The sequence below is a fragment of the Tubulanus polymorphus genome, chromosome 3 (assembly GCF_964204645.1).
Source record: "Tubulanus polymorphus chromosome 3, tnTubPoly1.2, whole genome shotgun sequence".
NCBI lineage: Eukaryota > Metazoa > Nemertea > Palaeonemertea > Tubulaniformes > Tubulanidae > Tubulanus > Tubulanus polymorphus.
In genome coordinates, this window is record NC_134027.1 from 2,700,352 (window position 1) to 2,728,346 (window position 27,995).

At 38.3% G+C, this 27,995-nt stretch overlaps 2 protein-coding genes across 2 annotated transcripts; one reads left to right on the forward strand and one right to left on the reverse strand.

Annotated features, from left to right (window-relative positions):
• Window positions 1-824: 824 nt before the first annotated feature.
• LOC141901414 (mitochondrial inner membrane protease subunit 2-like) lies at window positions 825-27,806 on the forward strand. The gene is made up of 6 exons (XM_074788628.1): window positions 825-882; window positions 1,507-1,641; window positions 1,877-1,995; window positions 26,738-26,803; window positions 27,001-27,103; window positions 27,220-27,806. Exons 2-6 carry the CDS (start codon window positions 1,522-1,524, stop codon window positions 27,397-27,399), a joined length of 588 nt encoding a protein of 195 aa, XP_074644729.1. The 5' UTR covers window positions 825-882; window positions 1,507-1,521; the 3' UTR covers window positions 27,400-27,806.
• On the reverse strand, window positions 3,006-6,134 carry LOC141901050 (leucine-rich repeat neuronal protein 1-like). The gene has a single exon (XM_074788125.1). It carries the CDS (start codon window positions 5,895-5,897, stop codon window positions 3,786-3,788), a length of 2,112 nt encoding a protein of 703 aa, XP_074644226.1. The 5' UTR covers window positions 5,898-6,134; the 3' UTR covers window positions 3,006-3,785.
• Window positions 27,807-27,995: the final 189 nt, after the last annotated feature.

Sequence of the window (27,995 nt, forward strand, 5' to 3'; positions counted from 1 at the left end):
GAGCTGGTCTCGACATGACGGATAGTAAGTTACCAGTTATCGTGCCGTTGGTGGTAAGCTTTTATAATCTGATGGGCTTTGATAATCCGATCGTGAAACTAAACCACGGAAATGTTACTGACTAATGTCTATTTATTAATTGATGAGACCTGTTTTTCTGGGATATTTTGCTTACTTTTTGGGGTACATACCTCATTTATGTCTTAACAGAATGCCAAAAATCGCGGACAACAACTGAATATCCGATATATTTCCAGTTCTGTACCAATTAGATGGATTGGCAAAAAGACTCCTTAAGTCCAGTTGAATGAGAGAGAAAATCCTCCATTTTGTCAAATTTCTTGGATTTGAACATTGTTACCATGCCTACGCCACCCTGATTTAGTTGTTGAGACCCCACAAGAAAAATAACTTCATTTCGTAGGCATGGTGACAATGTAAAAATTCAAGAAATTTGACAAAATGGAGGATTTTCTCTCTCATTCAATTGGACTTAAGGAGTCTTTTTGCCAATCCATCTAATTGGTACAGAACTGGAAATATATCGGATATTCAGTTGTTGTCCGCGATTTTTGGCATTCTGTTAAGACATAAATGAGGTATGTACCCCAAAAAGTAAGCAAAATATCCCAGAAAAACAGGTCTCATCAATTAATAAATAGACATTAATCGACAGATAACTGAATTCACGTAGAGCACTCCAGTTTGAATAACCTTTATCCGGAGTCAATTCCGCTGTCAGTGCCAGCTTTAAAACCGTTATCGGTATCCGTCAATTAGGGATTCCTGTATTTTCAGGTTAGAAAGAGCATTATTCCAAGGTCGCCGCCCAAAACCAGATTTACGAATTTTAGGATTTTGGACGTTTTAGAAATAAACTAAGTGAGTAGTCTTACGCTGTTTATCAGTCAACGATTTACCTTGTCATCACAGCTTTCTTCAGATCACCCCTCATCAGTCTCGAATCAAAGAGTCAAGAGGCTCTGCTCCTCAGCTCCGTCTGACGATCCACTTTTGTTTGGGTCTGCCCCAAGTTTATTTAGTTTCATTCATAGAAATACACAGAGTGTGTTTACAATGGTAGGGTTTTAACAGATCTCAATCTTCATAATTCACAGACACGTGACAGTTGCCTTATTTGCAGCTGAATCTGTCATAGATGTTTGTATGATATAACCCCTTACCGTACCCTCAGTAAACTTGCTAGTCTTCTTGTCTGAAAGATTAATAGGCCCTGTGTAGTGCGTAGAAACATATATTTTTGGTCAGAATAAGGCGGATCTGTAGATGTTTTCAAATTATAGACACTGTTCCTGTCCTTCACTGAGAACCTTAGTACCAGTGGTATATCGCTATCTGGTTCACGCGAGCTCTTTAGGACACGCAGTATACGGAGCTCCGCGAACCGGCCATTCTCAGGACTGGGTCAATCCTTGTCACTGCTTATACAGGACTGGTTAGTTCGCCAATCATTGATTATAATGATTGAAAGATATTCTTTTCCAGTGGAAATCTGTTGAAATGACATCCATCAGGTACATTCAGATCTTTTTCGGAAGCGTAACCTTTGCGATACCCGTCTCAATTGCTTGTATGGACATATTTGGTTATGTGGCTAAAGTAGAGGGTTCGTCAATGCAGGTAGAGTTTAGTCAAATTTTCGAAATTAATATTGTTGAAAAAATAACTATTCACTGAAATTATGTATTTTCACTTAATACAAAACACATGGATATTTGTTCGTATAATTTTTTGACGAGAAATAATTTGGTTCATTTTTTCTGTTCACATTTTTGTAAAGCGAAATGGATATCAGTACCATCAAACAAGAAAAAATTTCCTCATAGAATATATTGATATTTTCAATTCTTTTCAGCCTGTTTTAAATCCAAAGCAACAAATGCAGAAACGCAGCCCGACCTATGACTATGTATTGCTGAATAAATGGAAGGCTCGTAATTACGATGTCAATAGAGGAGAAATTGTTAGTCTTATGTAAGTTCATTGAATGTCTTCAAATAAGCAGCTTATTAAGAACGAAGCATGTTTTATTCATACCTTTCTAAGGCAGGTTTAGGGGGTGCACCGATCCACCCCTTCAAAATTCTTATGTGTCCTCCAAGAATTCTTGAAAAATCTTTTTGCGAAGAAAACTTTGAGAAGATGAAGAAAGAACCAAATGGGCCTCAGAAAGGCCAGAAAAGCCCCTTTTAGTCCTTTTTTTCGTTGGAGGGCCACCAGAACTCCCATCTATGCCTCACGCTTGCAACCCTCGCATTGCCATATCTAACCTTTTCAAATTAAGTACCCACTCAAATTTGCAGGTCCACCCCATGAAAAAATCCCAGATTGGCCCTGCCTTAAAAAAACTTGACTAGAAATATTTCTATCCTAACGCTAAAACTTGTAGATGGTGTCTTTGCACCTATGCGCCATCTTCAGGATTTGATGAATAGCACCAATATTCAGTTCGTTTACTAATGCTAAATGTTCTTTAGTTCGCATAACTAGTGCGAATATTTCGAGTCATTGAGTGAATATTCGACATCGAACTCATAAATCTAATTCAATTCTTCCATGTGATTATTGCAACATGTCATTCATCTTTTGGAATAAGTCTTGCTGTCTTCATTATGAAAGGCTCAAGAATATTATGGTTCGTAGTCGCGGGGGTAATTTTCTCATTATGGGCAATTTTCTGTCATTTCGTGCACGTGTGTCTCTCGGCAGTAAACCAAAAGCTAAACTGCTCTACTGTGCCCTTCAAATGCTGTATGCTCCGTACATCACGAGATAATATCGACAACAATAACAAAATGGAGACCATGGATTGAAAAACTTCACAATTTATTCATAGAATTTATTTATACAGCAATTATTAACGCAATGATTTTTTTCGTTCAGTGTAACTCTTAAAACTTCGGTATATATAATAATTTTTACAACGTAATAGTTTTTTTTAAATATAACACAACGACTATTTAAATAGATCATCTAAACTCTCAATCGTTTATATCCCATTTAAGAAATGACTTAAATACATTTGAGATTATTACGAAGAAAATGAAAACAAATATCGACTTTTTACGATAATCACAACAGTTTGATGGCTGGTCGCTAATTAACTAGATGGCGGTAAACAAGTCGATTCCTGTTCTCTACTCCTAATAAAGCATTCATGAAATACCGGAAATATCTACAGCTCTTGAATTTTACACCGAGTATCAAAATAGGTAAAAAAATAATACGAATCTGTTCGGAGATAATTCAGTGACCATCGCTGATCATTTCTGAAGCTAGAGACTCAGCGATAGGAAACTATTGAGAAAGGGGCACTACGTATTTTCTATAGTGTTGTTATCAGGATGAATCTAAAACCAACAGATGAAGCTATGAAGCTTATATCGATTTTATACTAGCAACTGATAATTATACGAGACATCGCTTTCTAGCTCGTGGAAAGAAAATATTCGTCTTCGCTCGTTGATTAAGGTCTGCAATGAGCCATTCAGTTCATCGATGACGTGGTGTGTGTGGGTTATTTGGTAGATTGGATACGGCGCTGAAATATGCCCTTCTCACTTAATGACAAGGATTGTTTAATGTTGTCTTAATGACTGTCCACGCACAAACACACACGCTGAGTCTTGATTAGTTTACCTCCAGGCTGCTCGATTGTGTTATGAGTTTAGCCTTGGGTTTATTTATTGAACTGTACTGCGTCTGTTTGTGATATAGATGATGCTGCTGCAACATCTTCAGCTTCAGAAATGATCTACTCACTGTCAAGCGCTCGCGTGCATGTTTGTAATCAAAGATGTGGTGGATCCACAAATTGGCGTACTAGGAGGGGGGTAAATATTATCGAGCGGTATTTGCGACATGTTCTCGACTTTGTTGTCCGTCGGACCATCTGGATCGGCGTATGACTTACGCTTGTGCCATCGTCTGATTGCCGCAACAGCCATACAAACAATTAGCACCACTGCAATGGTCGTAATTAGTCCTATTATAATAGCGATACTGCTGAAATGACGAATTCCAGTGTTTGCAAATTTATCGTCTAGCGTTTGGATGACTCGACAGTTAATTGTATGAAGTTCGCCCTCGTGTTCGTAGGCGATACAAAACTCGTAATCAGTCACAGACTTCAGGTTCATTATAGTATATGTTCGCATGTACTGTCTTAAATGGATTTGCTTGTATTCGCTGTCAGTTCCCCATTTTTTATAAAGCAGCATATATTCACTAGTTTGGATCGTTTGACCCGTACCGTTCCACGTGACCGTTATGAAATTTGAGCTAACTCCCGATGGTATGATACGAATGTTGTTGCTGTGAACTTTTAGATGTGTTATACGTGACACTGTTCCGGCGTCGTTGGTCGCCCAGCACGTGTATCTACCACCGTACGGTGCCTTTATCCTGCGCATAACCAAAGTGCCACCATTTACCAGTTGAATACCGCTGTGATTAGATGTACCATTAACCGTTCTTCCATTAGACAACCCCCAAGCGATATGAGGTCTCGGTAGTCCAATGGCCCGACAAATAAACTCTATCGAATCCCCGATTTGTTTTTGGTAGGTACTGTTGAATAAAGGCATTATCATCGGGGGACATTCCTTTTCAATAAGAGATAGAGATAAGTTCTTGAGGAATTTTCCCTTTATACCGCTGGGTATCGAACACTGATATTTATTACTATTGATGAACTTCAAGTGAGTACTGTTTTCGCCTGCTACAGACCTAGCAATGATCGCCTTGCGAATCCATCTGACATTACAGTCGCAGTTGATCGGGTTGTTGAAGTAGCTGATCTCAGTTAAACTCGGTAATTCGTGGACCATCTCGTACGGCAATGTCATCAGTTTATTATTTTCCAGATAAAGATGGCGCAGCAGTGGCACGTGATAAAAAGCACCAGGGTCGATATAAACGAACTGGGGGTTATGAGTCATTGATAAACTTTGTAAATACGGCATATTCGTAAAGGCGTATCGGTCGACCATGCGTAATTTGGGCATTTTAGAGAGATGTATACTCCTGGCATTCATGAATTCGAAAGCTCCAGTACTTATCATTCTGATCGGATTACCGTCTAATATGATCGCGAATATGTTGCGAAAATCGACGAAAACCCCCGGCGGAACCTGCTCGAATCTGTTATTTTCCAGTGAAAGATATGTGAGATTTTCGAGATTCTTGAAAGCGCCTTTTTCTATGCGAAATAGTCTGTTCCGTGCGACTTGTAAGCGCCGTAAATTCAGCAGTTGTTGAAAGACGTTTTTCGATATAACCGAAATTTTATTGTCTTCGAGTCGTAGCACTTCCAGATTACTCATACCGAACAACCATTCCTCTAACAGCGTCTTCAGATTATTCTGGCCGAGGTTGATTGTTTTAAGGCTATTAAGTCCTCCGAATGCGTGTGTTTCCATGTTTTCGAGATTGTTATCCGAGAGATCGAGTTCGACGAGGTTAACCAGTCCGCTGAAGCTGCCATGATACAACATTTTTAGAGAATTTCGGCTCAAACTGAGATATTGTAATTTAGTCATATTTTCGAATAGCGGCATGTAGCCGAGGTTTGATATGTCATTGTCGGATAGATCGAGCTCCATCAAATTCGTCAGTTTCGGAAGGTGTTCGCTGATGACATTGATAGCATTACCTTGCAGTAATAATGCCTCGGCGTTGCTCGGTACGTCCTGTGGGAATTTCCGTAGCTTTGCTTTCGCGCAGTCGATGGTTCTGAGGTCTTTCAGCAGTCTATTTGAGTATTGGATGTTACATGTACATTTTTGTGGGCAATGTTGTGTCCATATAGAGCCTACAACGTTTAACAAATTCAATAACAAAGCCAACGTATATCCTTTAGATTTGAAGCGACACATTTTGAGTTATAACAAATATCACCGGGGCATGGTAATACGGATATACGCTTAGATATATCGTGTTAGATGGTAAGCTTTATTCAGATATGAGCTGCAACTCGATGAACAACATGTGTCTCTCGTAATATCAATATTTTATCGACTTGTCTCGTTTTACCTCCGTCAGTTCACGGTTTTATTGGTCGAAGCTGGTAGCAAATCGATGCTTATATGATTTCGCGTTTCGGAATTATATCGAGTATCAATCTGGACACTTTACAATAATCCAATAGTGGCGAAGATTAGCTGAATGTTTGCTAATGCATTCGTGTGCATTGTCGCAACTGCGGCCTGTTGTCGATTCCGTGCTCAGAATATCCAACGAACTGATTAGCTTCTAGGTTTCTACCTTAAGATTAAATACGCCATGTCAGGAGTAAGATAAATGTCTACCTAACTGTATTACTTGTTCAAGATTCTGAAGTTCTCGCGCAGACTGTGCGTCTTATGCGTGTATGTATTTCTTCACCGTCGATGCAGTTACTTCAATGACTAAACGCTTTTAGACCAAAAGGTTCCTGCGGTTTTATAATCCGATATTCTAGTTGACATAAGCTGTTTATCACCGTTCCTCGTAGACCTTGTACATCAAACGAGAAATGTTAAAATCCAATTTTACGTCGAACCATCGCGGAGTCTGCTTAAGGTGTGTACGTTCTTTTGACATCTATTGGAATCTAAGACGTCGCCAGTCACGTAGAGTACAGATACTGATACCTGTAGTGTGAGTGTGTGTGCGCTGAAGTATCGTTCTTAACATCGTTTATTTACGGATATCCATTTCTGAAAATGAGGAAAAGTGAAGATGATGATCGTATTGTTACCGAAACGGACAACGGGAAATTTACATAGAATTATCAAGATTAATCCGACACTCGAAGACGAACGACAGTTTTGTGTGCAGAATCAGTTCAGTCTCTGTTTCAATAACCCGTCATATTTCATTTTCTCTATCATTGAAGGGATATTAATCTTCCGAATCTACTTCATCCGAATTTGTATACGTAATCAGGAAAGTATTTTGAATCCGCTTTTGATATCACTTAAAACGTGAGGAGTCTTTTGCTGTGCTTTGTTTTTCCGTTCACGTTTATTCACATCGGTAACCAACGAAATGAACATGTTCTTCAACTCTACTTGGATTATTAATAGAAGCGAGGTTTCGTCGGAGGCTAGATATTTTTTGTTGTTTAAATTATCACACTTTGGAATATTATCGGTATATATATATATATATATATATATATATATATATATATATATATATATATATATATATATATATATATATATATATATATATATATATATATATATATATATATATATATATATATATATATATATATATATATATATATATATATATATATATATATATATATCGTTATATCGTCATATCGTTACTTACGTGATTTTCTTGAAGACCAGGTGCAATGATGATGCTTTGGCACAAGAAATGTTTCATCCGAAGGAAGCAAACTTCTGAACATTGACGTTTCCATTTATATTCGTTTCCTACTTTTAGTTTCCATGCTCTGAAAAACATAAACGATCGCTTCGTATCGTAACTGATGAATATTTATGAAAGATAAACAAGACGATTTTGAAGATTTTCTTCTCGTTTGCATACTTTCATTCTCTTTACCTCATTTACCATATTACGAATGATGTAATATGGATATTAAAGCGCAGAGGTTTGTGTGAATCTGTTTGTTGAAAGTGAATATACCTATAGCCACTGGTATAGATATTCACGGGTGAAAGATTTACACAGATGTTTGAACTTCAAGTAACTGCAACCACGCGATGTTATCAGATACAATATCATCCTTTATTCAAGGTGGTTTTACCTTCACTGCGAGCCTTCTATTTTGTTAACGGTAACTATTGAATATGTTGTGTTTACGGGTTTGTTAGATGAAATAAACATCGCAGTAATAGAACGATGACCACACTCAAACGTGGTGAACGGATAATAAGATAAAATCCCACTATTTACAGATTAAAAGAATTTAAAAACCAGAATTTATTTATTAAATCTAAAATACACCTGACGATGTACCTGATGATAAATTTCCATCACACCTGACGATGATCTCTAGGGTGAGATCGAAACGTCGTGTCTTTTAAATATTTTAGATTTAATAAATAAATTCTTGTTTTTAAATTCTTTTAATCTGTAAAAAGTGGGATTTTATCTTATCGCAGTAATATCATGAACCATTGTCGAATTACTATTAACCAGACTTTTTTCCATTGAAACTGTATATGACAAAAGTAATCATCAACAAGTAAAAAGCTTAAGACGCTTCAAGGAAAACGAGTGACTGAGCATCAGTTGCATTCTTAAATTAAAACACAAATTATGTATGGAGTGGGAACCTAGTTTATTCCCTGACGAATCACTTCAGGATAGTTGCCTAGGATAGAACATCAAATATTCATATCTTATTCCACCGTGGAGCGTTCAGTTCTATCTCACTGCACAAAAATCTAGCATTTTTTGCTCTTTTTCGCTTCTTTAGTTGAATCAGAGAAGTCTTCTCGCTCCTCACCGATTCAATTCAAATATTTCAGCCTGAATTTGATTACCAGAAGGATATTCGATTACTAAAGAAAATGGCACATCTCAAAATATTCCGTTTGGATATGTACAGAATATGAAATGTCTTAGGACATTCTAGTGGCATCAGTGCGCTGAATAAATAAAATTCTGATTACGTCTTGAGCCTTATTTTGTCAGTCATTATGGAAGAAATTAGACAAACAAATTGCAGTTATGGGCAGCAGTTCGGAGGGGATTACTTCCGTTTGTCATCGTTGTTATGATGTTATATTCAGCGGATGTAAGTATAATGACAGCAGCGAGCGAGTTGCGAGTTGATGTTTCACGTTTCACGCCTGCTCGTCTGGCAGCTCAATCACGAATGATTTGTGCTCAATTTCACACATGATCACACCATAACTGCATCCAACAAGACACGCAGCAATCTACTTACCCCCTCGAAAATGAGCTTCATTTTCATCGCCCGGATCGGCGTTGTATTTCCTTTCAAATGATTGAAAATCTTGTCTTTTTTGTGTGCGTGTGAATAGACGTGAGTTTTAATGAAGAAAGTTCCAAGTTTATTGTTGCGGATGAAAAATGATAGATGATTTCGGTTTGCTTTTGATGGCGGCTGTGAAAGGAAATGTGTGAGAGACTTTCGACGAATCTTTACAAAAAAAAAAAAAACGCTTCCTTATAAACAGCAGGTCCTTGAGAATATTCTTTCAATACTGATGAGATTCATCATTTTCTCATCATTGTCATCGTTGTTATGATGTTATATTCAGCGGATGTAAGTATAATGACAGCAGCGAGCGAGTTGCGAGTTGATGTTTCACGTTTCACGCCTGCTCGTCTGGCAGCTCAATCACGAATGATTTGTGCTCAATTTCACACATGATCACACCATAACTGCATCCAACAAGACACGCAGCAATCTACTTACCCCCTCGAAAATGAGCTTCATTTTCATCGCCCGGATCGGCGTTGTATTTCCTTTCAAATGATTGAAAATCTTGTCTTTTTTGTGTGCGTGTGAATAGACGTGAGTTTTAATGAAGAAAGTTCCAAGTTTATTGTTGCGGATGAAAAATGATAGATGATTTCGGTTTGCTTTTGATGGCGGCTGTGAAAGGAAATGTGTGAGAGACTTTCGACGAATCTTTACAAAAAAAAAAAAACGCTTCCTTATAAACAGCAGGTCCTTGAGAATATTCTTTCAATACTGATGAGATTCATCATTTTCTTTGCCGATATTTGGGTGTGGTTAGTAAAAACTATATGGTTGCTAATTTGTAACGAATGTTTGTCTCTCAACGCAAACGAAGTTAATTTCACGTTACTTCAACGGCTTATATACCTGAAGTTGATTTTCTAGGATGGTTGTATGATCTTAATGAAACATTCGCGATATTATATGATGAGATGCCGCGATACAAAAGAAAAAATGAACTGAATGATTAAACTGGTTTGTTCTGGATTATATTTCATAATTATTCTTGAAGACGATTTATATCGTATATCGTATGTATGTCGAAATAAACGGTAGTTTTAAAGAAACTTTTCGGAGTGGTTTTTCTATCGTATTGTGAGGTTTAATCGCTGCATAGTTATTGATTACTGCTGCAGCTATAGCTTGGATTAATCGTTGCGGGCCTCGGTTTGAACTCTACCCTCAGCGGTCATCGTAAGCAATCACGCTGGATTGATCGGTGCTCGACTCGGGTCGTGCTTCCGTCGCTTCATCCAATCATGAAGTTTATACTCGCGCTAACCGGTGTCGATGTGTCACGTGATTTATTACGGCGGCTCGGATGATGATGATGGTGATTAATCTATACCTGTGAAATAAGCGGTGATCCCTTAGAATACCGTGAACATCGTTCGGTTGGTCATTTACGATGAATCATCACCGGCACATTCAAAGAGTTCAAGGCCACGCCTGAAAAGCGAGTTGCTCGAAGGTTTACGGTAGAATCCCTCCTGATGATAAATACCTTAAGTTTTTATCGGAAAGTACGTTTCAATGCGTTAAAAAACAAACGCTGAACAACGCAAACAAACGCTGCCAAATCGCTTGAATTCACTGGAATGATTCGGTGCTGTTCGTGACCGCAGCAATGTCAGTTCATCCGTGATATTTCTCGTACGTTTCGACATTGGTTAACTTTAAAAACAATTGCAAATCGACTAAAAAGTTTATTGGAATGAAATGATATATCGGGTGGTTACAACCACTTTTCGTCAGTCTAAAATGATATTTCATCTGAAATCATATCATTTCAACTAATTCTTTTTAGTTTTATTCCTATACTACGATGATTTCAAATGATTCATTGATTAAGTTCGTTCATCCTTGTCTTAAGAGTAGATGATATATTTTTTTTCTTTCCAAATCTCTTAAAAGAGTTGGTGATCCAGTGAAGTATCGATTTTGAATAGTTGGATACCTAAGGATAGTAACATTGATTGTGTGTACTGTTCAGTCTAGTGGACATGAGAACGGATCAGCTGTTTCACATTAATCACAATTCCTGTAGTACAAATAAAACGTATAAATTCAGATGTTGGGCCCTTGATCAAGACAGGTATTTCTTTCTAATCTGGCTTCATTTTTTTAGTTCTTAAAGGTGGATTATATATAGGCCATCTGGGGTCCTTCGCGCAGTAATAGCTCACCAGTTATATTTCATATGGCTTTGATGATGAATAGCTTATAATTTAGCCCGGAAAATCGTGTGTATATAAATAAATCTCTATCAGCTGAGATATTTATTATCTGTTTACGCAGTTTGGTCAAGTGTATCTGGTAATCTAATTTATTTTATAGCGGCTTACGTACTGCCGTTTACAGGTGCAATGCTAACTGAAAACTCTAATTAGATTTGGTTGCAACGAGAAATAATTGTTGCTGAGTGTTGGCGGTGTTTTAGGTATAGCGCCGGGTGAGAAAGGTTGGGCTAAAGAATCTTCCGTTCTTGCATTAGCACCAGGTCGTTTTCTTGGTGCTATTCTCACCAAATTGATCCAATGATGAAACATACTACGAGTTGTAAGCAGATATTATTTCATAAAGACTAGCGTTAAAAATGAAAAATCGCTATCTGACGATATATCTTTTGGAATTGCTTTTTTAAACATTAATTGTGTTTACCAATAGATAAAAGTCCCGTGATTCGTTTACGAAGTTTTTTTTTTCAAAGTAATCAGCTGATTCGATTTTGGTTAATGGTAGAATTAGGTGATATTTTGTTGTATATCTTTTGACAAATAGTGATAAACGATAAAATGAAATTCCGCTGATTTTATTTTTGTGTTTGTGTATGAACACGTTCTGGGTTGATATATGTTCTGCTGTGTAACTGCCGCATATTTCTCTTATGTATTCTTACATGTTTGATGGATAGATCGGTGTTTGAGAACACTGTTTTTCACTTTGTGTATAGTTCATAGGAGTTTATACACAGAATCTAGTCCCAAAAACACGAGTGATCTCTGATACAACGCGTCCACTTACGAAGTAATGGTTCCCGTCATCTTTTGATTCGTCGCGAGTTGTTATTTTTTCCGGCTCTTTTAGCGCATATCTCCCTCTGCTAAAACCCGGGGCTAGGAGACAACCAACACTTTGAAGCTTTTTATCGCCCGGTTTCAAAGAAGCGTTAATTTCATTAAAAGTTTACAGGAGATAGACGCGTGATTATCGGGCAAAGTCAGCGTCAAGATTTCCCTAAAGGCATCAGTTTTATGAAACGAGAATTAATTAGCGTACATCATGCGCGGCTCATGAGGCATGTCAAGTTTTTCGCGACATTTCATCCTCAGTTGCATTTGCCAAACACCTAGACAATTTTTTTCCCGCATTTTAACTCGACAATCTCTTTACTTTCCTTCATTGAACTTATCATTGACGAGCACAAGTTTCATATTATCCAACTATTAATTATATACGAAATCAAAAGAAGTTCATCAGAAAAATACTACGTAATTATTCGAGCACTTTTGTTTCATCGAATTTACATAAGCCGCTCCGACAGTAAGATGTATAAATAATTGATTTGTTCTCGTTGATGAAGACAAAAGAGTTTTATGTCAATATCCATTAAGAAAACCGACATTGTCAAATTGAATTTTGCAATTTATCTTAGTCATTCACAGAATGAATGAAGTATCTGTTCACATTAAGCAATGAGTCTGTTGTTCGCAATAACGAAGTTACTAGTGGCATATGCCGCGTATCTAATGTTCATTTGGGGGATTTATATAAAAATTATAATTCAATTGCTTTACAGTCAGTTTCCTAATTTACACCATCCTTTTGGCTGTTCGGTTTTTTGTACAATGAACGGTCTAAATGTTTGTATATACGCGTGAATTATTCTGACGTGATGTCGATTTCTCAGAAAAATTCTGCGTTACAATTTACGTCTTGCCCGAACAGTTTATATCATAAGACGTGTATGATTTATTGGATATTACTAGCAGCAGGTGGAATGTCTCATCGAGCTAGTAAAATCTTATTACACCCGCGCAGGAATTGACACATTCATTGGATAGTATGAAATGTGTCCGGTTTTTGATGATTTGTGTGTGATATTTATTGGTAGCGCGGAGTGGAGAATGTCGTGTGTGTTCACTATGCGTGCACTGATGTACTCGTATAAACCGCCCGAGCGTCGCTCGGCCACAACTCAATCAATTTATCTTTCTCTGACCGATCGGTTGAGTTGGGCTACGGTTGATCCAATAGCTTTATTATTTGGTCGTCAGTTATTGTGTATTTAAACAGATGGATCCTCGTCATCACTTACCGATGATAGATTGCTATATGTGATAAACGACGTTTTCTACCGATACCATTTTCGAAGATGGTCATAAATATAACGTTTTCTTCTTGTCGTGTTTGCCGAGACACAGGTTTATTTGCATTCATTATTTTGTAGAAAAAAGATTTTCAATGAATTGGCCCTTACCGAGATGAGGACGGTAGTTTATCGATGCATATAATGCTTTTACGATTTGTGAGAGGCATAAAACTAGTAATCTGTAGAAGACCTTACCTGAACTAACATTTCCTGATTGAAAAAGGTATATTGATGAGGTTTGAAATTGAGCCTTTAGGGGCCGTAGGAGCTTGTTAACTGCACCTTAAATCTTTAATGCCTTAGCACGACTCTGAATAGGTTCTCTTGAAATGTTCTCAGAATTACCAGTAGGTTCAGATATTTTTTCTTTACATCGGTTTTTTAGATTAATTAACGTTGGAAAAAACTCGTATTGATTCAGTTTTTTTTTTTAAATTCTAACGTTTTGTTTTAGATGCTTTGCCTTGAAGTCTTAGAATACCTAAGAAAATACACTGTCAAAATGGTTTCTCGAAATATTCTCAGAATCATCCGATCTTTTATTTAAACGTCTTTTTAAAAATTCTGAATAACGTTTAAAAAGCTCGTATTTATTTAGACATGTTTGCTGCTTCCAGCGGGGTTTTTTCGGCGCCTACTAAATGAGTTTGCTACGACTGGTAGTTTTGATTGATTACACGGTTATACATACCAGGAGACGGTCTTATTGAGAGCAAAGACAAATGACCCGCCGTAATCATGTTCATGATTTGCGGCTAGTTTGTGGACACTAGGGATACATACGACCAGACTCTCTCAGCCCATTAGTTACTGCGCTTACTGCTTATATACACAACATTAATCCTTATCATTCGTCATATGAAATCATCCGTGTTTTTAACGATCATTGATCCGGTAGTGAATTATTGTTTATCATCGGTTCAATAGCCTTTCAAATCGTGCACATTTCCGAAGTGTAACGCCGAGACGGATACTTCATTGTTCGACGTGACGCGCAGAATGTCTCGAGTCAAACAATCGCCGTGATGTAACATTAGCCATCTAAGGAAAATCTTCATTTCTTAACATCGAAAAAAGTAAGCACAATTTCCTATCGGAATGGTTTCTCTATATCAGCGTTCTAGTTCGTATTGCGACAAATATTTAAGAATCGCGGGATGATATTTAATTTATATTCGAAACTTTCATTGTTTATTTACCTTTTTCTTACCGAACAACGCGATTAATGACTGTAACAGATCACAAACCTTGATTAGGGTTTGAGTGAGAGTAAAATAGGATGTACACTTACCGTTCCGTGAAACTCTTCCAATCATTGTATCCAGTGATGCTGCTTCCAGTCTCTGAGCTACTACTGGCATCACCGTCGAAGCTGTTTAGTTCTCTTTGCTGCTGCTGCTGCTGCTGCTGCTGCTGCTGCGAGAGGAAGAGAGAGATGGAAGAGGGAGATGACTGAATGAGTGGCGCTCTCGCGACGCAACGGCAATTAGACCCTGGTCTTATAACTGATTTCCCATTATGATAATAGTATTACCTCTATCAGACACAAGATTGCCCGATTCACTTTCATATTTAGCCCTAACGTTGACATTATTGTAATGAAATTCAGAAGATACTCGACACAATTTTTTCGTCGATATTTTAGAGTCAATCTATATACATAGAATCCGTATACAGAAACATTTCTCCGAATTTCCAGCAAAGCCCGAAAATGTCACACGAACCGAACCTCCCACATACGCAGGCGTTAGTTTTCACGTTTTTCCTTCATTTTCGTCGTCAATAATACATGAAAAAACACCCATAACATTTAGACGTAGCAACCGTTCATCTTACATTAATATCAAGTTTCGTATATTTTGTCAATATTTTTAGAGGCGCGTGGACGCAGAGAAGACAACGTTCAGCCGCAATATTTGCCTCTCAAATCGATACAAACGTCTCTAATGCAACATATTGCGCAGTTGATTGATTATGCCGATGTATTTACGGGTTTAAGGGTTAATATTTACTGATTGATTATCAGCGAGGTCGCGCGTGGAACCCCAGATCAGATTAGACGACGTTGCGACGTGATGTATAGGACCCATCGAAACAGTAGCACCAGGCCCGTTTATCCGCTTCGGTTATTTCAATTAATAGTCTAATAGGTTCGACTTAACCGAGTTCTCTTATTCACGATGGGAATTTATATCGAACGTTAAGAGAGAATTAGTCGTAGCCCTAGTTTACTATATTTTCCATTAGAAATTATATGCCCGATTTATAAGAGAGCTGCCGTAGAATATGTTTTATAGTAAGACGCATCATACTGAGTTTAATCCGCGCAGATGTTTTAAACTGTAAACATAACACTGACGATACACATGATTGAATTTCAATGTTTAGCGAGCACCTGTAAAGCATAGAATAATCCTTTAAGGGAACTTTATCCATCTCCACCTGTTAAACACTGCATGAATTTACTCGTAATCTGCACCGAGCTGGTGGTGAACGAAGGCGTTCGAATATTAACAATATTTCGTCTTATTGCGAAGAATAAAATCTTTTCATAATTGCAAGAAAATTGATGAATCGAAGAATCCTGAAGACATTGCGCCAAGTTGTTATGTGACTTGTAAAAAAACGTTAAAGGAGCTAAAATTGTGTTTGAAGTGAATTCAAATGTTTGGAAAAATGGAGAAACTACTAAATAATCCTTTAGAAATGATTAGATCGGTAATAACGATGGTAATGTAAAAAAGATTTTTTTCTTTTGAAAGATAACGATGAAAACACGACCGGGGGCGAAAGAATTAATGGCGTTTTTTAGCGGAATTGCCGGCATCGAATCCGTGCTCTGAGTAATCAAAATACCTTATTGTCAGTATCAATCACAATATTCACAAAGTTCGTAGAATCTATTCGGCGAATAATCGTATATCAAACACTAATTGACAAATTTTGATTGTTTCGCCCTGAAGCGGTAATTCTGCTTCGTGAACAAGTTACAATTTCGCTGCAGCTCTTCGCTGTCTACCATTCGACACTCAGAGCTATTTATTAAAGTTACCTGTAACTTTGATGATGAAATTTGAATCGCGTTCTCGTTGATTTGATATTTAGACGTAGTTTCTACCAGTCCCGAAAGCCATTATCTCGACAGATCCCTCAGCAATAATTTTACTGTCTGTTCATTCATTATGCGCGGAGAGGTTCAGCTTCGTTTTGACGTCAAAACCGTAAATGTCGACACTACGGGGAATATTAGTTGTTGCTATTACATTATGCTCGCGTAGCCGTTGCGATCTGAAATGATGCAGAAAATTAAACTTCTTCCGAACGTGAAGTAGAAATCAAGATAAGTTGGACTCCGTTAATAGACGGTCGTCTTTCGAGATAAGACATTCTGATGTATGGTATGATGGTCAGTATGACTGAGATACAAAACCGACCGGACTCCTGATCATTTATGCGTGTGATTTCTCGAGACAACTTCCCCTGCTTCGTTGCATTATGTATTGAGCTAGAGAGGGATATGTTGATATACGACGTGATGAAATGTCTTCATCGGACAGACGAACATAGACGAAATGCTGACCACACGGAAATGTCAGCAGTCACGTAAGCGTGAGGAGGAAGAAAACCGCTTGCAAAAATATACTTCTTACCCTCTATCGAATTTCGGATCAAAATCAGAATTGGGCCATTATGCTGGCCTATCAGGACTCTGATAGGTGGTTGGTGTTTTCTTATTCTCTGACTATCAGTGAATCCTGTGCATGGGGGCAGAAATCTTGTTTCATTTGGTGACACAAGGAATAATGCCACTTTTGGCAATGTTATTATATTAGCCTTTCAACTTGATTTTAGATGAAGTCAATTGGCGTTCATAGATTGCCTCCTTGGCATTCATCAGACGTTGTTGTTTCCCAGCGCTTTATAAATCAGGTTATGTCCAGATGAATTGAACGATTTCTGCAGGCCTGCAACAGGATTAGATGCCAAATTACCCGACAGCCAGATCTTTCTAATTTCATAAAACTGTAACGCAGTCTCATAATTAAATGGTATTGTCCCGAGGCACGTCCGAGCGCTTTCCAAATTAAACCAATTCTAACTCGATTCATCGTCGAGAAGGTAGAAGATTTTACAACCTCAGACATGAGACACATGCTCGAGTTGAAGTTCGATCCATATGTAAGATCTGAGAAGCGTAGCGAGGGATCTTCAAGGGTATTCATGTATTCAAACCTAGAACTGGTTAAAAGAATTTGAATAAAAGTTCTTCCTCCGATATTCGAACCTGGGATCCCCAGGTTCCTAACCCAGAGCACTAACCGCTGGGCCACTATGCCGTAGTACCAGATGTACTGGAAGTTAGTTTTGTATGAGACCAGTGGTCAATGAAGTGACCGTATAGCTGTGATGACCAATCAGGCTTGGCGACCTTTCGTCGAGTGCTCCTACTTACAATCTTTGATTATAAAAGTTTCTTCTTTATCAGGTCTATTACAAAAAGGTCTATTACTTTCATTCCATAAAGGGTAAGCACTTCCTAACCAAAAAAGGTCATATTTAGGGGGGACTTACAGAATTAGCAATCGAAATCGTAAGATTTCATTCACAGTATATGAATCAGTGTCGTAATGATTCTGATGTCGTGCAAGACGTAGTCGATAATGGTCACTTCTGTTTGGACGTTGACGACATTATTTAAATTCAATAAACTGCTCGTGGAATATGATTCGTGAAGGTATCGCATTCAGCGATGTCGATCATATGATATGCCGGTGTTATTACACCAATGTACGCAGTTTGCTCTCTAGGTAATAGTTAAGCGATTGAAATCGATGAAAAGGATAACATTGCTGATGAAAAGATTTCTACTCATCAGGAAGGATCTTTATCCGTCATCAGTACCTGCTGAAACTGACAATCACGCACGCTCCTCGTCTCCTGTAGAACATTTCATCAAGCGACGTATTAGCGAAAATGGAAAATGGAATGCGTATGTCTCAGTTCTAACGATCTTCTCTAACACCTGTAAACATTCTTAGCAGAAGATGCTTTTCTCGACGAAAGTAAACGAACAATTTTTAGTTTCGAAATTCTTAATATCGTATGAGGTAGACATGTGTAACATGTTTCTGCGGATTATTTCATAAGTTTTTTAATACTCATCGTTCATATAACGGCGCCCTGGATATCCTTCCTTCATATCAAGTCTCTGAAACATTCTCTGTCGGTCTTAATAGACAAGCGATTGTCTGACTCAATTGAAGAAAAACCAACGAAAAACCCACAACAGTATTTGATGTTTCGACTCGCCATTTTCAAAACAGTTTTTAGGAGTTTGAGAGGATGTGACGTTTCGACTGATCTCTATGAGCCATTTTCAAAACTATTTTAAAAATAGCCCAAATATTGAATCGAAATGTCGAATGGTCTCGTTGTTTTTTCAACATACTGTGGGTTTTTTTCAACGGTCTCTATATATTGAATGTTGTGAGGTGAATACATGTATATAAGTATGTATGTAGATTCAAACTAATGCTTATATACGACGTAAAATTGATTGTGGAAAATCCATGTGCATCTATTTGAGAACTGTACATAGCTGTTCTCAGCTGTAGGCATTACTTCTATTAATCAGAATTACTGGTAATTAGTATCGTCTTACATCATCCATTAATGATGTGAAACTTTATCCTATAAACTACACCGTCAATAATCCGCAATTCCTCAACTTTCTGTTCTGTAGACAGACGTTCGGTTGACAAGATTTGATTTAAAACCCAATAACATTTCGAAATTGTATGCTCAGCATTTTACATTCGGTAGAAACTTATCTATCGATTTGAACAGATGATGTGCACATTTTAGTGACAGTTTCTGCTCTACACAGCAATTTTTCATGGTTAAAATGTCAAGTGTAGTTAAACTTGACAAGCAGGAAATTTTGAATTTGAATAGCACCCCCGGAACTTGACCGAGTTATGTCAGTGCGACTTTTTACGTCATTTGACAACCCGGATATATAAGGGATGGACACAAACTGTTAAATTCTAACGATGAAAGTCAATCAGGTTGAGAAATTCGAATTGAGAGTGATTTACCGCATTTGTCGTTGTAAATTTCACCATTCAGAAACGACAGAGTAGTTAGTTTTGTACTGAGAAGTGAACGTGGTCTGTTTAGTTAAACATCGATCGTAACTCGCCTTGATTGGCCCTCCAATCAGGTAAATGTAGGATGTACTAGCGACTGATTGAATCAGTCAATTTTTCCCCGTCGTAAAACGTATTTCTTCGCATGCGATGCTAAAAATATTCCCTACGACAATTCTTCCAAACGCAGTCGATGAAACTACTCATGCTATTTGCCTATTTTATCATTAGTACGACGACTAATCTTATGAAAACGGATTTTTGATATCGCTATTAAGTCGTGTTGATTTTAGATGTGCGTGTCATTTTCCAATCTCTGAGACTGATTTCATGCTATTTTCATTGTCATAAACAAATGTCGATATTCATTATTCGTCCGCGGCCTTTTTATCCTACCCTCTCGTGACCATTAGCCGTGTACCCATTTTCGGTCTTGTCTGCGAAGAATTTTTAGTGTATCTCACACATTCTTCAGACAGTTATCGACAGTGTCATACATCTTATGGTTGTCTACGTGGTCTCCGAACAGATGGATATTACTATTTTCTAATATTCATGTCCGCAGTGGGCCTTATCCATATCATGTCTATGATATCAATTAGAAGGGCATGTTGGCTCCATGCGAAATTGGCATAATCATGATTTATGGCTCGTTTTCCCAAATGGCTTAATAGGGTCATTTCTACAGAATAGTCTCTCCCGGAGTCGTATCTTTTTATATATTTTCGTGGCAATATTGCCGACATATTTCTCTTAGTTGATGTTATGATTGTAATGTTGATAGATCGCTGGATTTATTGCTATTTCTCAGCAGTCTCCAAACAGTTATTGATGTGACCATCAAGTATAAATAATGGAGGAGGATGCGTATATGACTGGTACGTCCGTGATGAAATACTCAGCGTTGTTTCTCTAGAAGGCGGTGTTGCGTTGTGGTCGGGCAATATTTTGAGAAAACAGTTGACAAGTTTGAACGCTTGAAAATAGTTTGTTTTCATCGTGAATTCGTAGCGGAAAATTGATCCGATGTCGACTGACTTAGACTTGCTCCTCAATGACACGAGGGCATTGACGAATCTGTCAAATATGGTTACAACTTAATCCTTTTCCTGAACGAAGATAGAAGCGTGCGCTGGTCTCTCGGTGCCATTGTGTATTCCAGTGAAGGGTTTCTGATAAATAGTGACTGACAAGATTGCAAATTGTCACAATCTGGAGATAGCATTTCCTTCTCCGGGTAATTGGTTCTTGATGCATGAATTTTGTCCAATTTTCATTCCTTGGGGGTTTACTTCGTTCTCAGTTGCGTAATGGGATTGAAGTGGTATTCTATGTTGTTTTTATCCTCGCTGATAAGACTCGTCGCTAACAACTGAACATAGTCTTGTTTGCTGTAAGTATTACTGCATTAACGGTCGTTGTTGGAGAGAGAAAATGACAGCTACGCACGGATTACTTGGCAGACGCGTATCCCCGTCACAGGAATGTATATTTAGTCGCTCGGTGGAGAGAATGAGAATGTTAATGCGGATTCCTCAAGACGGGAGTCGCATCTCATAACTGGTAATGAGAAGATGAATCGGTCATAATGTAAGATCTACTGTATGCCGTTAATCCACCTTGACTTTGGAAGAGTAAACTGGGATCGACGTATACATAGGGGCTTCCCGAAAACTGCAACTTTACTGCTTATCGGAATGTATAACGTTGACAGTAGATTCTCTTTTCCCAAATACTTGTTTTCAGTGAAGAATTCGATACTCAACTAATAATGACAATCTTTGCTAGTGCGGGTGCTCACAGAGAATCGACTCGAATTCGTCATAATCTATTTGAAGGATGTTATCCGATATCTCCTCAATACATCGACCGGCTTTACGACCATCCGCAAGGACTAGTCCTTGGTCTACCCAGTATTTGATCGCACGGCGGCCATTGCTTTTAATCCTCGGCGCGTGATTCAGAATTTTCGTAAGCCATCGTGTTTTCTAAATATTTGTCGAGCGCGTTTCAGCTACAAGTATTGACTCACGGCGAATGAAGTGTTGACAGTTTGCCGCTAGGGGAATTCATGGCATTGCTAGATTGTGATTGCGAATGCTGACTGTTTTTCCGTGTTCGGCTCCCTAATCACGATAATCATATTGCGGTATAACAACCTTCGAGCAAAATTTCATAATTGAATTTCTTCGCTGTCTGTATCGGGAATACCGACTGTAAACTGACATTTTGTTGCGCCGTTGCCAAAAACAGAGGATTATAGAATTAGCTTAACCCCCGACCTATTATCAACCCTTGTTCTCGGGCAAATCGATATGCGTGATGTAAAATATGACGAGAAGTAGACGCAATAAGGTTATCGTAAATGACTTCTGCCAGTTTTCCTCTTTATGTCGGCATTTACTATGTTAATGTCGACAAGTGTACGGCAAGATCGATGTAGCGCTGATCTGCGCGAGAGTCATCTCTGAATTTATGGAATTGCCCCCAAAACTCAAGACTTTATGCCTGAATTAATGTCTTACAGTTTAATCAATCCAGTTTTTAAACGGAGGTGTGGTCTACTGAATCATGTTTATTATTCCTCGAGGGCGATGCTAGTTCTATTAGCGCGATCGAGTGTATCATCTCGAAATTGGTTGCGTAAATCATTAGCGAGTATGCGCAATACGAGGGTAAGGGGTTTAATTCTCCAATTCCTATGCTGCTCATGTCTACTCTTCACACTTCATGAATAATTGGGAGTAGTCGCAGACGCGTGTGAGGTAATGGTAATCAACAGTGGTGAATTCAACTTCTTCAACACGCTTTATTTCATTGATAGTTTCGTGTGAAGTGTGCGCCAGTTTCAGTCGAATGTATCATCATTCTTTTTATTTAAGTTTGTACATCCTCCTTGTTCTCCTCCTCGCGGGTGAGATGATGTTTCTGATTGAAGCAATCGCTCTCCACACGATGTAGGGAGGAGATATGTTCGCTAACAGTGAATTGGTTGTTGTTAGATGTTTCCCTGCCAATCAGGCAATATCAATACATCTTAAAACGTTAATCCCGCAGCAATACGTGTCGTTTCTAAGAAAAAGTAGCATACGCTTCATATATTGCGCGTGATGAGGATAGAAAAATGCGTGGTTTACCGCTGTAAGACCAGAACTGTCTCTGACTATGACATCAGCTAAAAACTACTTTCTCCAATAACGCGTTGTGGGCTGAAGCTGGGAAAGCACCGAGTGACATTTAAACGTCGTGCATAATAAACAGCGCGCTGGCATTCCAAAAAAATAAAACCGTCGAAAATGGACATATTCATCTCGAGCATTGCAGTCATTCTCCTCATATTGAATATTTCCCATCTCCTTCACCGCATAGCAATAAACATGAAATGAATTATTATTAATAAGAGTTGCTGTTGCCGGCCAGTTTCAAGGGCTTACTACGGGTAGATTGGCGTTGTAACAAGACCTTTATTGGCATCTTGACACTGGTGCTATTGGATTGGTATTGAAATATACGGATAGTGTCTGTCTCATCGATATGGTAGTCACACACGTATTCCAGTGATTTCCTGTTGCAACGTTTCTGGCGAACATGGCGGCCGATCTAATCAGCTATCTAATCATACGTGTGATGGGAATATTTTGTGTGACCCACCCCTTCCCCTCACCTGCAGTCCACAGAACATTAGGCATTTTGATTATGCGTAAGTATATTTTCGCTGTTGCGCGACATGCTGCTGTAAATGGGAAGGCAAACGAAAGGATCGAAAGCGAAACATACCAATAAACCAATACAAGTAGCTAGGAGCGTGAATAAAAATGCAAAAACGTGACTGCAAATGTCTTCGTTTACGAATAGTGTTTCGTGTTTTGCGGCGAGGTGCTCGAGGAATCAAGGAATTACCGCGTCGCTGCTTGTAGAAAAAAAAACTTGCTTCTGATCTTCAGATTATCGACGAATCTATTAGGATTCGGTTAATCAATGAGCTTCTGTTATAGTCGCTCTTCATCTGTCTCTGAATTTCTGTCGATATTTCTGCCCGTCGATAGTTTGATGGCTCCCTTGAGCTTTCAATTTCATTCATCAAAATGAGTCATTTTAAGAAAATATAAAACAAAATCAATAGTTTTACACTAGAAAATGTTGGATTTTGTCCGTCGATGATGGCATTTCGAGTCTTCTTTGTTTCATTACTTGTTATTCAAAGTCTTATCGGTACACGTTCATCAAAGACATGTTTGTTTTTTGCTCAGCACATAAGAATGTCTTCTCTATTCAACACTTCTCTATCCAATACAACGACAGTCAGATCCGTGATTCAATAACGATGTTCAATAACCTTTACTACTCTTGTCATCAGTGTTTATCTTCCAAGACAAACTGTGCTCGGCTTAGATTCCCTACGTCACCATCAAATAATATCCGTCTTCGTGATCAGTATCAGCCAGCGGCGCACGAACGCAGTACAACATTCTCTGTGTCTGTTTTACTAAGCCGAACGTGCCACTTGTTAGAAATACCGAATGTTACATTGTTAGTGCCATTTTTTTGTTTTATGTCTCATATTCGTAACATAAATTCGAACGTTTGACTTTTTAATTGCAAAGAGCTGGAGAAAGTGTCGCCAGAAAGTGTCACTAGAGACGACCTTGTTAAATACAGGCAACGGAAAGCTATTAGCCAGTGTCTGCTTTCTGTATTAATCCCGGATAAGGTTTCTGTATTGCAAGTGGTCGTCTTGTAAGGGGATTTTCGTATAGACATTTCCCAATAGATAACTTCTTACGGCATAATCTCAATCAGATCCGTCTGTTGAATTCACGGTGGGAGAATTTCTTCCGCTTAACCGCTGTTAATGTTCATTCCCAGAAGTTTGTTGGCAAGTTACGGTTAAACTCGTACATTGTCCGGTCAATTCCTGCGTCGACCGGAAACTGTACTGCCATTTTCCGGTCAGATTACTGGTCGTTCACATGCATCCATACAACAAAACGTCTCAAGTGAGAATACTTCGGATATCTAAGTGCATTTCTTTCAGTAATCAATACGTTATTTAAGTACTTACTCAGGCAATAAGGACAGCGGCTTTTATACGGATAACCTCCTCGGCTGTGTCCTGGTTTCATACTCCCCGGATAATGTGTTCCATGTTTGATTTCTAATTCCCTCGGGAAACTCATAAATGATATCGTCAATTTCACAATTGATTCTCGGTTTCCAATCAGCAAAACCTTTCAGTGGATATCAACAGCGCGTCTGCGTGCGGTTTCTATCCGGGAAACAAGCAGTGATTTTCTGTTCGATCTCGATAAACCGCGTTATTTAATCCTTCGAATTTACTGCCGAAACAGTTTCGTGTTATTCCGAAAGCTTCATTCGGTTACAAGTCATTGAATTATTTCTGTTTCTGTCGGCGGAGTGGCGCAGATTTCATTTGTAACTCTTCTCTCTCGAATAAATCCATTCGAATCAACGTTTCTTATTCTGCGTTTCTTTCTATAAGGATTGAATACATCGTATCATCAGTTGATGATCGATAATCGTCATCTCTTGAAAAGGCTGACAATGTTGTCTTCCGGTTACGTTCGTTCCTTCTACCGCTAACTATCCGAAACACATCTCACTCTGCATTCACTATGTATTTATCTTCATTCTTCGCGGATATTTAGTGCATGCGGCCAAATCTGGTGAATCTTGATCGAAAATAAATAATTAAGTGTTTTATCGCGGTACGATATGATATTGACTGCGTTTTGCGAATCGTCACGAATGGATCGATTTAACGCCAGTATTCTGTCGGGGTGGTTCAAACCGGTTCCCGAAGATTACTAGAAATCAAGCGAAAAGATCTCGCGGTCGTCGAAATTCGATCATATTTTGTGTGGTATTACAGTACGATGGTAATCAATGATGCGTGACTCGGTAATGATGCAAGAACCATCAACAGACAGTTGGACGGTATCATACACAGACGTGTAGAAAAATCCTCTACCGTTTATCGGCCATATTTGCCGAGGACTGGTGTTTTAATAGATTATCAGAATTTTGCCACTAGTTCTATACAAAATACGGTAAAAATTCCACAATTAAAAGAAATTGTCTTAAAGGTTTCCTTAAGTTATAGTAGAGCAGGGTGGCCACTTATACCTGGGCCCAGTTTCATAGACTGAGCATCGAAGTTAGCCCTAGGGGTAAATCCTCAATCTGGGTGACAACCACCCATAGTAAACAATGAGAAACCGTGGTTATAACTGACGAATTTCGAAATATTCGCAGGGACTATTTTTCTTCCACATCTATGAAACCCAGCCCGAGATCAGGGAATTTTCAGTTCTGGGGGAATAGCCGGGGAATTTGGTAAAAATAAGCTAGAAGTCAGGGAAAAGTCGGTGGAAACGCAATTGCGATAAAAGTGACCAACCTGCACAGTCCACTTTAACGTCTTGACTATATCCTAATAGTCATCTTTTTTCTTTTACCGTTTGTCTTTAATTACACGGTGATTTGCAATAGAACGCTCTATTTTTCTCATACTCGGCCGCCGTGATAAGAGATTTAATTGCTTCTGTAAGGATTTTATTATCAGTCCTTGACAGACGCGACGACAGTTATTTCGCTTTCGCTCGAGAAAATCTGTTTTTAAGTGATACACGCGCGGACAAGTGTAAACGATCAGTTTTATACGTCACTATTATAAATGGGACGAGTGTTCATTAATTTCGTTCGGAAACGATACTTTCGAGGATGCCATTCGCAAACACTTTGACGCCGAAATTGGAAAGTTTATTAAATTGCTCGGGTTTGGAAATTAATGAAAACGTGGCAGTGCTCGTCAACGACGCTGAAATGTAGTGGCAATAAATTGACGGGTAATTTGTTATGATGTCGGATCACGAAACGACAAAAGTATCCGTGATTAAATTAAACCAGCGAAACAGTTCACTGAAGTGTGCACATATTCCGCGCCAATTTGATTTTCGTGTAAGCGAATTGATAAAGTTTGGCGAAACACGTTAAAGCGATTCGTTCCTAAAAGCAGTTTAAAACTTGTTCCGTTCGTCATTCATTTCTTTAATAACTCGCTGTAAGGTTATTGAAGTCGCCGTTCGGTGCAGTGAAGTGTGTAATGAACCTCGCAAACTCGTCGACGATAGACAAACTTCGATCGTTTATTGGAGAAAACGTGTATATCACCTCGTATAGTCGCTTAGAACTATCAACATCTCCTTCTATTTTCAGTTCACCAAACAATTCAGACCAGAAAATAATCAAGAGAATTATAGGATTACAAGGCGATGTAGTCAGGTAAATAGATGAATAGAACTGAACGATAATTAGACTGAATCCAAATACGATTCTGTATCCATTTCTAAAGTTTGTGGGTTAGAGTTAGCTCTTGAGTTAGAGTTAGTTCATCATTTTCAAGTTGATGTTAATCAACTCTTAACTATGAACTGTGGAAAAGTAGACCCTGATTCTCGATTATTTCGATCAATTTTCAGCACTTTACATTATAAAACCAATTACGTGAAGATACCAGATGGTCAGTGCTGGATAGAAGGAGACCACCATGGCCAGAGTCTCGATAGTAACTACTTTGGAACTGTACGTAATGATTGAATATTCATTAAATACAATGACTGGTAGACTGGTATTAATCGCAGTCTTGTTAACAAATACAACCTAGTGGGCATTCAAAAAATCAACTACTGTCTTTTCAGGTGCCAATTACACTTATACAAGCGAAAGCGACGCATATCGTTTGGCCGCCATCGCGATGGAGTCGACTTCAATCGGAGGCGAGATGGGATCGTGTTTTTTCTAGAATACCACCCGAAGATGTGAAAGAAACTCTGAACTCTCCTAGAAAACAAAGGAGAGCGAAAATTATAGATTCATGACATAAAACGATATTAGGAATAATTTTCACGCTCAGGACATTCGATTATCGATCTTCCTTGTAGGAAATAAAGTATATTTGTTTTTGTACTAGTCATATGTGTTTTTATGATCGGAGATTGTTTCCATTTATTAACATATCATACTGTCCTATACAAGCATCAGATTTACATGTATATCGAGTAAAAACAATCATGAGCAACTGTCAGACAACATCTGAAGATTTCACGTGGTTTCATGATGAACATTAGCATTTAGTTTATCATGTTTGGGTCCTGAATATGTGTTGTAGATGGCCCATTTTTGCTTTCAGACTTTGTCAATGCTGCGATAAACTAAACTACAAATAGGGCTCGGGTAGCATGCTGATTAGGTAACTAGTTTCTATTGCATGGTTGACAATCCACTATTAGACTGGTGTAATTTATATGCGTCGTGATGTTTGAAATGATTGAAAATAAAACATTATTTTGTAATGATAGAAATATAGATTCGTGTCTCTTGTGGTTTATAAACGTTGATGGATCAGGATCAGATGCACACTGAGGATGTTTGTTGAATTTTCCGCACAGAAATCATTCCCTGATGGATTATAAAC